The 12,379-nt window shown below is 38.1% G+C and overlaps 1 protein-coding gene across 4 annotated transcripts in view; it reads right to left on the reverse strand.

Moving 5' to 3' along the window:
• KIAA0586 (KIAA0586 ortholog) overlaps positions 1 to 12,379 on the reverse strand; it is a 73,182-nt gene that overhangs the window by 12,993 nt on the left and 47,810 nt on the right. For all 4 annotated transcript variants that reach the window (XM_074908880.1, XM_074908879.1, XM_074908881.1 and 1 more), the window contains exon 30: positions 12,181 to 12,268. In XM_074908880.1, coding sequence (XP_074764981.1) covers positions 12,181 to 12,268 — 88 coding nt within the window. The remainder of the gene's footprint in view (positions 1 to 12,180; positions 12,269 to 12,379) is intronic.

Consider the following 12,379-nt stretch of genomic DNA (forward strand, 5'->3'; position numbering starts at 1 on the left):
AATTGGCTATTTCAGCCATAACTCAAAAAATCCATAACCCATTCATTTTTAGAAGCTTGTAGAAGATTATGGTCCAAAATCTTAATTGCTCTTGCTGTTTTATTACAGGAAATATGAAAGTGACATGTGCAAAGGTATTTTGATTACAAATTACTTACAGAGATTGCACAATAAGTCAGACCTCTAAGGGCCTTCTGCAATTTCACTCTCAGACAAAAAACATCTGAACTTTCTTTTCATATGCTTCAAAATATTCCCTCTGGCAGGCTCTGCACTGCAGCGCTCTACACGAGTGTGAATGGTTGGATGGCACACCCTGAAAGACAGTCATGTACTCAGATACCCAAGCAAGTACGTCTACAAAATGCAGTGACATGCAGATATCCTGGATGAAATCACATCATCCTGGAACCCGTCAGCACATCACCACACAAGCTCTGAGCTTCACTGCCTCTGGAGATTGCTTGATGGCTAGTTCACAGATTTCCGAGCTAGAGGTGTTGCATGATGTAAACATCTCCTAAACACATCACTTGGACCTACAATGGGTACACGTGAAGTCTGCTACTCTTTAGAAGTGCTTTAGTTTCCATGCATGATTGCAAAAAGCAGCTGGGTTAAAGAACTGAATGTATGGTTCTCATTTAACAGCCCACACTGGACAGGCAGAGCAAGGGAGTTTGTCCTCAAAGAGAGTGAAAAAACCCTACTGAATTAATGAAGTATAGAGTCAGGCCCTAATTGTCATCTTAAGTGGTTCTAGCTTCTAGTTGCTGTGGTTCTCAAGCCTGTGAGCATGGTTTCCTTCAAAAAAAAAAAAGACTAAAACACAACCTCGGATGCATTCGAAACATACTGTAGGTAAAAAAGTAAGGTTTGACTGCAGTTTCCTGCTATAAGCACAGAGCCAATGCTCCGACAGAGCCATTGTTTGCTGTGCTCCGTCTGAGCTAAAACATCTCTCCAAGCAGAATCATGAGGCTTATTTCCAAAAGCATGGCCAAATTCTTGAAACCTCCGATGAAGGCGTGGGTTGTCACATTGTAGCAGAGAAGATTTTCCCTGCAGTGCTGCTATTATTTATTTTTCACATCATACGTATCGAGGTCAGAACGTGGTTTTTACATACAGCTGAAACTTTGGCTCGAGTCTCTTCATTAGGCCATTTCTAGAAGATTATGAATCTTAGGAACAGATCGGCCTTTATCACGCCTTAACCTCAGAGACACAGGCTGTCGTAGCCTTGCATTTAAAAGCAGATGAGAGAGGAGCAAAAACCCCTTTAAATCCCAGGTCTGCCTGTACAGGCAAACCCCAGTCGCTCTTGTAAAAATGGTTTTGGACATCATTCGTCAGAGAACGCCTCCACAAAGGACGGCATGTAAAAGCCAGCTAGAGCAGGGGGAGGCACAACTGCCTGGCCTCCCTCAAAGTGAGGACTCCACCAGGAAGCTGCTCCCCCCCTTCTTTTCTCTCTCTCTTTTTTTTTTTTTCTTTTTTTTTTTTTCTTAAAATCAGGAAGGAAGCTTCATCTTCAGAAAGAAGCATTCCCCATGTAATCTCCCTGCTTGCCTCTCTCTAGGAGCGGGTCCAATTACTGAAATAAGCTACATGCACTTTTAAGAAGTTAATCGTGTATTTACACTGTAACTCAAACTAGTAAATATTTCCCATTTATAATTTAGATTTACATAACAGGGCACAATGGCAGCTGTTAAGTAAATAAAACAATTTTCCCAAGATCTGTAATTATGGTTTTAGGATTATAAAAACAAACTAAAAAAATCCCAGAAATTAAGCAACTGCCAGCAAATTCTATGCTTTTTACTTCTACTGAAGATACAATGGCCTGACAAGGACAGAAACTGCAGCTGTTATACTGTCTTTAAACAAACATTGCTCTGCCCATGTCTTGCAATATGTACAGTGCATAAAACAAGGCCACTATATGCAACCCTGAGATTATTACTTAACAACCTGAGTTAGGACAGAGGTCTGCAGGTCAACCCATATTAAATCCAACCTGCTTTGACTGCACAGTTTTGAGCTAAAACATAAATGTAATTCTACCAGACCCAGAAAACATGAGATACACATTTTCATTGTTCGCCTATGGTTGACAATTTATTAATTTGTATTAAAACTACATGCCTATCTGACATTAAAAAAGAAAGAGTTAATGAAAATCAAAGTTGTGCCATACACAAAAAGTGACCTCCCTGCGGCCAAAGCATTGGGAAAAAAATGCATGTTACAGAATTGCTACATATTTTGTGTCACACGCACCAACTTTCACTCAGGTTGTTTATAACTGTGCTTAAAAACAGTTCTTTCTTCTTTAAAAGCAATACATAAGTTTTAGATTCGAAAAGAGTGACAACACAGATACAAAGGTTCTAAACCTAAATTAAGTTTTTTGAGGTGTACGTTTTTTTTTTCCTGAATGACAGCATTCATGACAAAAACCAGAACACAGCAGTCCAAGACAAAATTTAACCCATCTCCATAATTGACTACTGTTTCTTGCAAATGTAGTCACCAAAAGCACATTTGCAACTGGTATTTCAGAGATGAGGCTTTGCTGTATTTTACTTTAAAAACTTGTTTCATGGAAGATGAAAAGTGCTTTAACCAAGTTTTACATTTGCACGTTATTCAATTCTATTACAAAATGCAGTCCCATATCCCTCAGCAGTGAGCAACAAGTTATGCATGACAACTTTAATCTTCACTCACCAGTTCTTACTCTATTTTAAAAAAGAAAGCTACTTCAGCAGACTGCATTTCTCAAAGTCAGGATGCTATCAGAGTAGCATTACTGTTCTTTATATAGTATTCTTCATTTGGAAGGCATCCTAGATAACATTTACTCCATGCTGTTCCCTTATTTGAAAGGTTCCTGAGCTCCTAGTCTTTAGAAATTAATCACATGAGTACTTGAAACACATATTTATATTTAATTATAGGCAGTCTTTGTATCACTGTATTGAAAAGGTGGTGCTGGAAAAACCTGGCCTCTCTTAGTGCATGAAGTAGGAGGTCTGTTTAATCCTAAAGTGTCTAGAAAAATAAGCAAATAAAGCACCTAGTAATGACACTGTTCATGAGTGTGAAAACTGCCTGTAAATCAAGCTCCTTCACAATATAATAAGCAGTAAAATTTAAAAAAATAACATTACAATTTGACTGTGGACACCAATCATCTAAATAGCCATCTCTATTGGCCAGTTGGATTTTATTTATAACTTTACAGCTATGCCTTGCTTCTGCTAGCAGTGCAAAAATTTACGAAGCATTAAAAAAGAAAAAAAAAAAATGTGATGGCTGAGAAAGACATCTTTTGTAAATCCCCCATATCCTTTATAAAAGAGGTTTGGGGGCAGACAGTCTGAATCTGTGCATTATTCATCACTCACATTAAGCTACCTCCACTTGACATACACACTCTTCTCCTAGCAATTTCTCCTCCAGCCAGCCATTCCCCATACAAACAGCTGGCTCCTTCCAGTTTTTATGTAGTGCTTTAAAAAGCTGAATCGAGAGCTCTTTAAGAACAGGTAAAGCTGAAGGGACTCCAGCTGCCTCTGCCCAAGGATCACCAAAACCAACACAGCAGGGAAAGCAGAAGCTGTTCCTTCTGTTGTATTACTCTCAGACATGCACAAGCCACTGAATTATAAAGGGTAACATCTGCTTCCCCTGCCAACCAGAAAAATAAAACAAACTTGGCACATACTGAAGACAGAAAGCCTACATTTCTCCTACCGTAGTGCTATATATATTTCTCCAAGTAGAAATATGTGTTTGTAATACTCCTTGTCTTCACCTGTTACCATGCAGTATCCATGCACTGTGTTGCCAGTATCCAAAGGCATCAAGACTTCCCGGTCTGATACTGATGCCTTGTATAAAAGAGAGGCCTATTTAAATGACTGTTAATCCAAGTAAAGATGATCATCCTAAAAATGATCATCCTGTAGAGCATCTGCCCACTGAACTAACACAGAGCCAGCAGCAGGTCTACCTGGGATGGCTGGAATGGTTCCTGACTCCAGCTTGGCGGGCATTGATGTACCAGGCTGAAAACAATAGTGATTGTGAGGAAACACATCTTGTTCAGGAAACTGTCTTTGCAGGCTGTATGGCAGAGGCTGTAGCATACTGCTGGAGGTAGTAACTCCAACCAAATGCTCTGCTGAATAAGAAAAAGACAATGCTATTCCTTACAAAACATCTTCTTGTAGTGATATACTGAGACACATTGTTTGGAACAACTAGGAATCTCAACTGAAATTAATTTGCCATCACTGCTAACAAGTAGGCATGTGAATTAAAGTAGTACAAAGCCGTAAAAATCGAATGCCTCTTTATAACATTATGACAGAGGTGATGTATAAAGGGGCTTCAGACTCAATTATATGTATGTAAATGAGCAGCAGGTTCAGGAGAGACTATTCTGATCATTTTCTATGACCTACCACAACAACAGGCCATGGCACAACTAAGCATGCTTACTTTCTAGATGCACATCAGTCCTTTCTTATTAAACCATGGGCTCAGAGTTGTGGAACCACTAATTTGTGAGAAACTTCTCCCTCCAGAGAAGAGCTAACTGGAAACAGCCCTGGGGCTGATGTAAGCATTAAGTACATGGCGAGTCTCTGTCCTTAGGTGGCTTACCCAAGCCCATTAATTTTTTGTATGTGTCCCCCATTTATATAAGCAATGTTTGCATGAAAGGGGAAAGCAGGTCAGCCTAGTCAGCCTGCTACCATCTGCTTTTATTCAGAGTTACTCAAGATCAGTGCCAGTGGGATCAGTGCCCATTAAGGGGGTTTATTGTGTGTGTTTATTTTTTGCTCTTTACAATGAAGGCAATAGCAATTACTGTAAGTTTGTAAAAGTGCATACAAATCATAATACACAATACAAAGCTGTTTCAGTCAGATCCTGGCGTGTTTACGAATCCTACACAGGCTGTGAGAAAGACTGCTTTGGCACAACAGTTTGGATAGACTGGTGAGGAGTGTGTTAGTGTCCAGGAGATCTGGACACTTGCTATCAAGACCATATCCTGTTTGCAATGCACAGCGACTCCAGCTGATTGACCACCCCTAGAAAATCTCATACAAAAGAAAAAGCGTCACATTCTAGCTTGGCCCCCAAAAGGGCTGACAAGAGGTGGATTTATACAACTGGAAATGGAAACTGGTGAAAGATCAAAGGTAGACTGGCAAAGTGAAAATTGCAATTTAGGGCTCTCAGCTAGTACATTACAACTCCTAAGAGTGGATATGCAGCAGTAAGAGGTCCTTTACTCTTCATGAGAATTCTGCCTAGAGTATGCCTGGCCACTAGAGACACAAGCTACAGAAACACCCCAAACCAAGCCAAAAAAACCCCCAAACCAATCAACAATCAAAAAACCCTCCCTAAACTAGCAAAAGGGAAATAAAGGGAAAATACAGAGAAATCCACATTGCAGGGATGAGGCAGTGGTACTGCATGCAGCTTAGCAAGAACTGCCTGGCAGTCTGGACTGCTCTGGTTCCAGCAAGTAGTTGCAAGTGTTTGAAAAGCAAATGCAATTATGAATCAAATATTTTTTTTTAAGAGATTGTAATAAGTTTGGAAGTAAAGTCCTTCCTTTACATTATTAAGATATGATCAGGGGGCTGGAGCACTTCTCTTATGAGGACAGGCTGAGTGTTGAGGTTGCTCAGCCTGTCTGGGAGACCTTATAGCAGCCTTCCAGTACTTAAAGGGGGCTACAGAAAAGCTGGGGAGGGACTCTTTAATCAGTGGTGTTAGGATAGGATGAGGGGTAATGGCTTTAAACTGACAGAGGGGAGATTTAGATTAGATGTAAGGAAGAAATTCTTTAGTGTGAGGGTGGTGAGGCCCTGGCACAGGCTGCCCAGAGAAGCCGTGGCTGCCCCCTCCCTGGCAGTGTTCAAGGCCAGGTTGGACGGGGCTTTGAGCAGCCTGGGCTAGTGGAAGGTGGCCCTGCCCATGGCAGGGGGTTGGACTAGATGATCTTTAAGGTCACTTCCAACCCAAACCATTCTATGATGCTATATATTAAAGAACAGTAGATCCTCAGAACCCTCTGGTGTCTGTGTGATGTGATACAGACAGCTGATGCTCAGCAGGCACCCATACTGGGTACCACATGGTATTTTGATGCAAAAAGGACATACTAATTCCAGAATGTACACTGGATGCTTTATGCAGCAGTACCACAGGTTTGCAGCTTACCAGTATGAAAAAAGGGTTGGTCCCTCATTATTTTCACATTACAACCCTCATGTGTGAGTGAAATACTAGGCTTACTTTTGTCATTGCCCTGAACTTTAGTTTATGATACATGAAATGCACTTTGAGGGATGCCACAGGTCACCGGATTAGATCACCTACAATCCTTTAAAATCTAGGTTTGAAGTGGGAATCAGAGGAGATTTCTGGATATTTACCTTGAGCCCCAGTAAATCTCAAATAAGACAAGTAAAAAATCCATGTATTTGACAGTCTCTGTAGGAAGTAATCCTTTAAGTAGTGATCATGTCAGTTTGAGTAAGTTTTCTTTCCCTTTCTGCACAAAAAAACTGCAGAACAACTGGTGCTGGAATTTCAGTGAAAATCCCTGCTGCTGTGTACAGACCAGAGGAGGGACTTGGTATAGGAAAACACCCTGAACCTCAGCAAAGTAAGTGTACTTTAAAAAACAAATTATCTAATCAAAAAAGAGAAAGAAGCAACTGTGAACTGCTCTCACCTGCTCAAGCAATGGGGCTATAGATGCCAGCCTCACCTCCCAGACTTACAAATTCTGCCCAGGAACATTAAGCCCACACTGAACTATTTCTTGCTTTATTGTTTTTACTGTATGAGAAGTGCAAAATACATTCCTGCCAAAGATTACCCATACATACCATCCAGCACAGTGCAGAAGTTGATTATCATGCGGAATGTACAAGGGAAGCTTGAAGATACACAAAGCTGTAGAGATTTCATGATGGGTGTAAAGCATCATCTCTATAGGCACCAAGGGAAGACTAAAAGGGGAATTTTTCTGCCTTTGCACATACCTCCCACAGCAAAAGCCTCAGCACAAGGTCAGAGAAATGTCTTGACAGTACTACAGCAGTGAGAGCGAGCTGTATCCCTCTGTACTGTTTAAGGAAGTATGCAGTAAGAGGAGAACTAACTCTCAACCTCTTACAAGAAAATTGCCAGGTAAACAAAATCCTAATGCATGTAGATCCATAAGAAAAGGGCCAGGTGATATGTGGTGTGGAACTGGACTCCAGGAAAATGACTTCTACCCAAGCATGCCAGTCAGTAGGAAATCCTCAGACTACAAGGCAATAGGAGCCTGCTTGGTACAGTTTTCTTTAGATATAAACTGGGTTTTGTTTTTCATTTCTCCATCCAATTACTTGGATTTCAATTAATTTTGATGCCTCAAAAATTCAAATTATATTCTAGGAATCTAAAATACATACCAGGGAAATGTGTGCTAGTAGTTCCTGTTGTTCGTGTCTTTGGCACAAGTAAGTGAGGGGAAGAAATGACAGGTCTAGGAGACCAGAGGATCATTTCCCAGAAAGAGAACTTTTGCAAATGGGTGCAAGGACATGCACAGTCCCATGAAACCCCCAGCAGTTCCTGGTTTCCCAAGACCCTAAGTTGAAGCAGCAGCACACACCCACAGCAGAAGGACATCATTGTCTACAGTAACATTCTAAACAAGACTTTGCCTTAAGCTATGAAATATCAAACTTCTGTTTTAATATTTTGTCTGAAAAATAACTGAAGTAACTCAGTGGGAGAAGAAGAAACTATAGATGTAAATGGCACTTCTTAACAGATAAGCAATATTTACGAAAGCCAAGAAATTGAAAACTCCTCTTCCAGATGTACTGTTAACACAGCTAAATATTGACTTACAGTAATTCAAACTAGAAACTTTCAAGTGTGTCTAAGGAGGATTTTATGTGGGGATGTTATGCAAAATGCATACTTACTGCTCAGATGCATGTTTTCTAATGCATGGGCTATCATGTAACTGCTGTGGACATATGCAGAAGTAGCAAACAAAAACTCTTTGAGAACTGGTGTTCCAACCCACTTGGAGCACCTAAAAGCTAATGATTACTTATAGAAAAGACAGAGTTTCTGTGGGAAACGCAGCTTTGCATTTCCTGACTTGCCCAAATGTAAAATATATTAACTGAATTATGTCAGTGAGCCATCCAATAGCACGGGGAGGTAACTGTATAGGAAAACCAGAGTCAAAATAGACCAGAAGTAAGAGTTCTAAAGAAGCACTGAAAAACTTACATAAACCTCTAACAGGACATACGCTTGAAAAATGCCATAATTATAGCTCAGTGATTTCATTACTTCAATTTCTAAGATCTTCTCTCAGAAACTAGTCAAATTCAAGGAGCAATGTAGGCTACACAAACTATTTCTACCTCTCAGGCTGTGGTGGTGCTCTCTACAGTGTGAAAGAATAGCTCTGTTTTGCTTCACTAGCTGCTAATTTCAGGGTGGTATGGACAGTCTTTAGCAAAAGCCTTTAGTGAAATTCAGGCCAAAATAAGAAACAGCAGGATATTAAGGAGAAAGTAAACTTCCAGAAGAATAGTTGTTAAGAGTTTGACCAAAACAGTTCCAGTTCCAAGAAAAAAAAATAAAGACCTTTAGCCTTATCCTAATCTTCTTCCTTCCTTGAAGCATCTGTTAGAGATTTGCCTCACGCCACAACAGTTTTAAGAAAAAATAACGCCAAACCTAACTCAGACCAATTTTTGGCTGAAGAAGAGAGGCAAAGAAGTATTTAGCTATAGCCATATTTTCAGTATTACAGTTTTCAATATAGCCTAATGTCAACGTTAACACAGAAGCAGCCCATTTTCAATACCAAACAGGGACTCTGGAAGCTTTATTTTTTATACAGATTGTTTTAAGGGCTTCTTGTCCTCTTATTCATTTATTGCACAGATCATCTCCTCCCACAAGCAATTGTGAAATCTCTCTGTGGCAACAAAGCCAATTGCTTAGTGTTCCAATATTACTTTCCCATGTAGTTATGGCTGCCTGAATATAATTCACTCGCTGGAGATAAAAAGGAATGACTATCATGAAGTTGTGCTCTCTAGGTCACATTTTGAGAGTCTGCGCCACAGAAAAATAATTAAGTGAAGATACATCTACCTCTTGGTTCTGACCTGCTCATATTAAAATTTAAAAGTGCTCTGCAGTCAAGCATTGCCACCTGTTCTTTCATTTTAATTTAAAAATTCTGAATCATGTTAATGTAAGCCTGAAAAACGCTTGTATTCTGGAAATATGTGCATTCACCAACCACAACAATTATTATCATATTAAATTTATGAAGATAGATGAAAAAATGGTACAAAGATTAAAGGGTATTATAAAGCCAAAAATATATATGCATGTATATTATATAGTACAAATGTATGTTTTCAAACCACTGTCTCCACTATGTCTAGAGAAGGCATACATTTCAATTAATAATATGTTCAGGCTTTATTTTCAGTTGTAACTTTCAGGAGACATTACCCTTTCAGGCATGATATTGTAACAGTCCTACTGAACTTCAACTTTCATTAGAAGACATCAATCAACTTTCTTTCAGTAAAAACACATGTTCACTGTAGACCACAAAAATTTTTGAAACAACAAAAGAAAGCTCTATCTTATGTATATTTATGACCATAGACAAGATGAATCAAATCTTGTCATGTATTTATCAATTAAATAAAAAAGACTTTTTTTACATCCAGCTCTAAGTCCAAAACAATTTCCCGTTTCTCCCAACGCCACGAATTCACACTTCATTTCCTTTAAACTCTGAAAAAATACCTAAATGGTCCTGCCTCTGAAATGCTTCTCCATTTTCAGGCAAGTACTCATTGTCCCTTGCTATCTCGGTAAAGGCAACCGTTTGACATTAAGTTTTTATAAACAGGGTGCTTTGAACTTAAAATAACAGATGTGCTTAATTTTAAAACGTTGTATTTACTTAAACCCACATATAGTTATCATGTTGCAAGTTTTCATTTTTCTTTCAAATGACTCTTATTATTTTTTTACCCTCAACTTTTTGCCTGATTAAGTTCACTGTGATGAAGCTTATAGAGACAAGACCTTCTGGTTAAAACTGACAGACAGTTGTTTCCATTTGCAAATCCTCTAGATTTTTATTGGCTCATTAAATATGTATACTTTGAGTAAGATTTAAATTGTCCTGGTATATAAATCATCTCTTTTTTTGTTCCTCTCACAGAAAATTGACTACTGCCATCTCGTGGTCAAACATTTTCATCTGCCACCCAGACGTAGTTGAACTGTGCCCAAATACCTTATATTACAGTATAATTTTTTTTTTTAAAAAGATAAATATTCCAGATAACAACAGATTCGATAAAAAACATTTTACTCAATTTCCATCCTTCACTAGCACCCTACTTAATGGTACAGGCTGGATGTTCTGTCTTACTAACACTTTGAGACAAAGTTGAGGTGTAAAAGCATGAAGTACAGTATTAGGAAGACTTTGCCTCCCTTTTTCTTCTCTCTGATGCTTAATAGCAAGTATTGGGAAAAAGAATAAAAGGAAGATTCTTATAACCACTATTAAGGGAAACTGCTTTTAAAGTTGGGAACAGGTCAGTCACGTAAAGCAGACCTGCCACATAATTTCCTTTTTGGCGATTTAGAAGTCATGCTCAACTTACTAGAAATTCACTTTCCTTAGGCAATTTGGATTTTCTGAACACCAGAGGAAAAACAGAGTTCTTCCTAAGAGAAAAACTCATTTCAATATTTTCCATTAATACTAAATTTTTCATTAATATTAAACTTTTAAAATTTTCCACTAATATTAAAGAGTTAAACCCTGTTTCTTAAATAGCTTAAGTCCTTATTTACATGCTTTAAAAACACATGGTGATAACTGTCCCTACAACAAAACACACACATGCACTAAGGTGAGCCACTGCAGTTCTGTAAGCTTTTCCACTAATTGCCCACAAAAGCTACATAATGTTTTACATTATTCATAACTTTCTTCGTATGTAAACCATGGTTTTGAAATTAGGCTCCAAGTCCCACAACCAATAACACTGGCCTAGGGCTTTTCTTACCACTTACAAATATTTGAAGCAAAGCAATTCCATCAGAATTATAATTCGATTGGATGTTTTAAAAAAAATTAAATGGAAGAAGTTCAAAGAATTATTTTAAAAGGGCTTGAAGAAAGAATTTGTCTATACTAGGGTGGAGCAATTATAATTGCATATATTGCAGACATGCAGGTTTTTAGCTTCCTATTCTTAGCACATAAGATTAAAACTGCTACATCTCTCACTCTTCCCACCTCCACAAACTTTCTGCTAAAACCTTTCCACCACTATCTGCTAAAACAATTAATTATGGCAGTAATATGCACAGTTTATGTTATTCCAACACTGACCTCAACTACAATAAACAAAAAATATTCTCTCATGCAACATCCTTAACACTTTTAACAAACACTGTTAAGTATTCTCCAAAAATAGCATGGTTATGCATAGATAATACACAGCAGGCTTTAAAAAAAAAAAAAAAAAAAAAAATCATCACTATCCGATACACACTAGCTTGACGCCCATCTCAAACCAGGCCGTTTTAACATTGAAAATCTTTTTTTTTCCCCGCATTTGCATGATCTTAACTCTGAATTATCTTTCAGTTCTCCTCTAGTAACCCTGCATTTTCTCACACGTATGAACCAGTGCCATCTATCACAATATTATGAATATTTTGTTCACTGAACAGCATTCTATAAAGCAATTAAGATTCAGCTGACTACATAATATGGACATTGTAATGCTCTAGGCAAATAAAAATTTAAATAAATACTTAATTGTAAGGATTCTGATGACTTACATACAGATACATTTCCAATCCTTTCAGTGCATCCTAACAATATCATAACTATGTACACAGATTTATACGTATTATATAAACGTTTGAAAATTTGGGGAATTTGGTAGCAATGAAAACCAAATTTTTAAAAAAATCAGAACTTTATTATACACCAGTATACAACATTTAAAAGTGATGTGCTTAACTGAAAGAACTGTTTGCTTATTGATGTTGATTTACCTTCTTGTTGCACCTCTTCAGACTTCCTTCTCACATAAATAATTCGGGGTCTCACAGTCTCAACCTGTGCAGCTCCTTGGCTTTCCTCCTATATATCATATATTAAAATCATATTACAAATTTGACTTTTGATGTAAAAGCACAGTAAAATTATGTGAAGCTTCAATAAACACCCAAAGACGTTTTTAAAGATTCATTA

Source organism: Athene noctua, chromosome 6, assembly GCF_965140245.1.
Source record: "Athene noctua chromosome 6, bAthNoc1.hap1.1, whole genome shotgun sequence".
Lineage (NCBI taxonomy): Eukaryota > Metazoa > Chordata > Aves > Strigiformes > Strigidae > Athene > Athene noctua.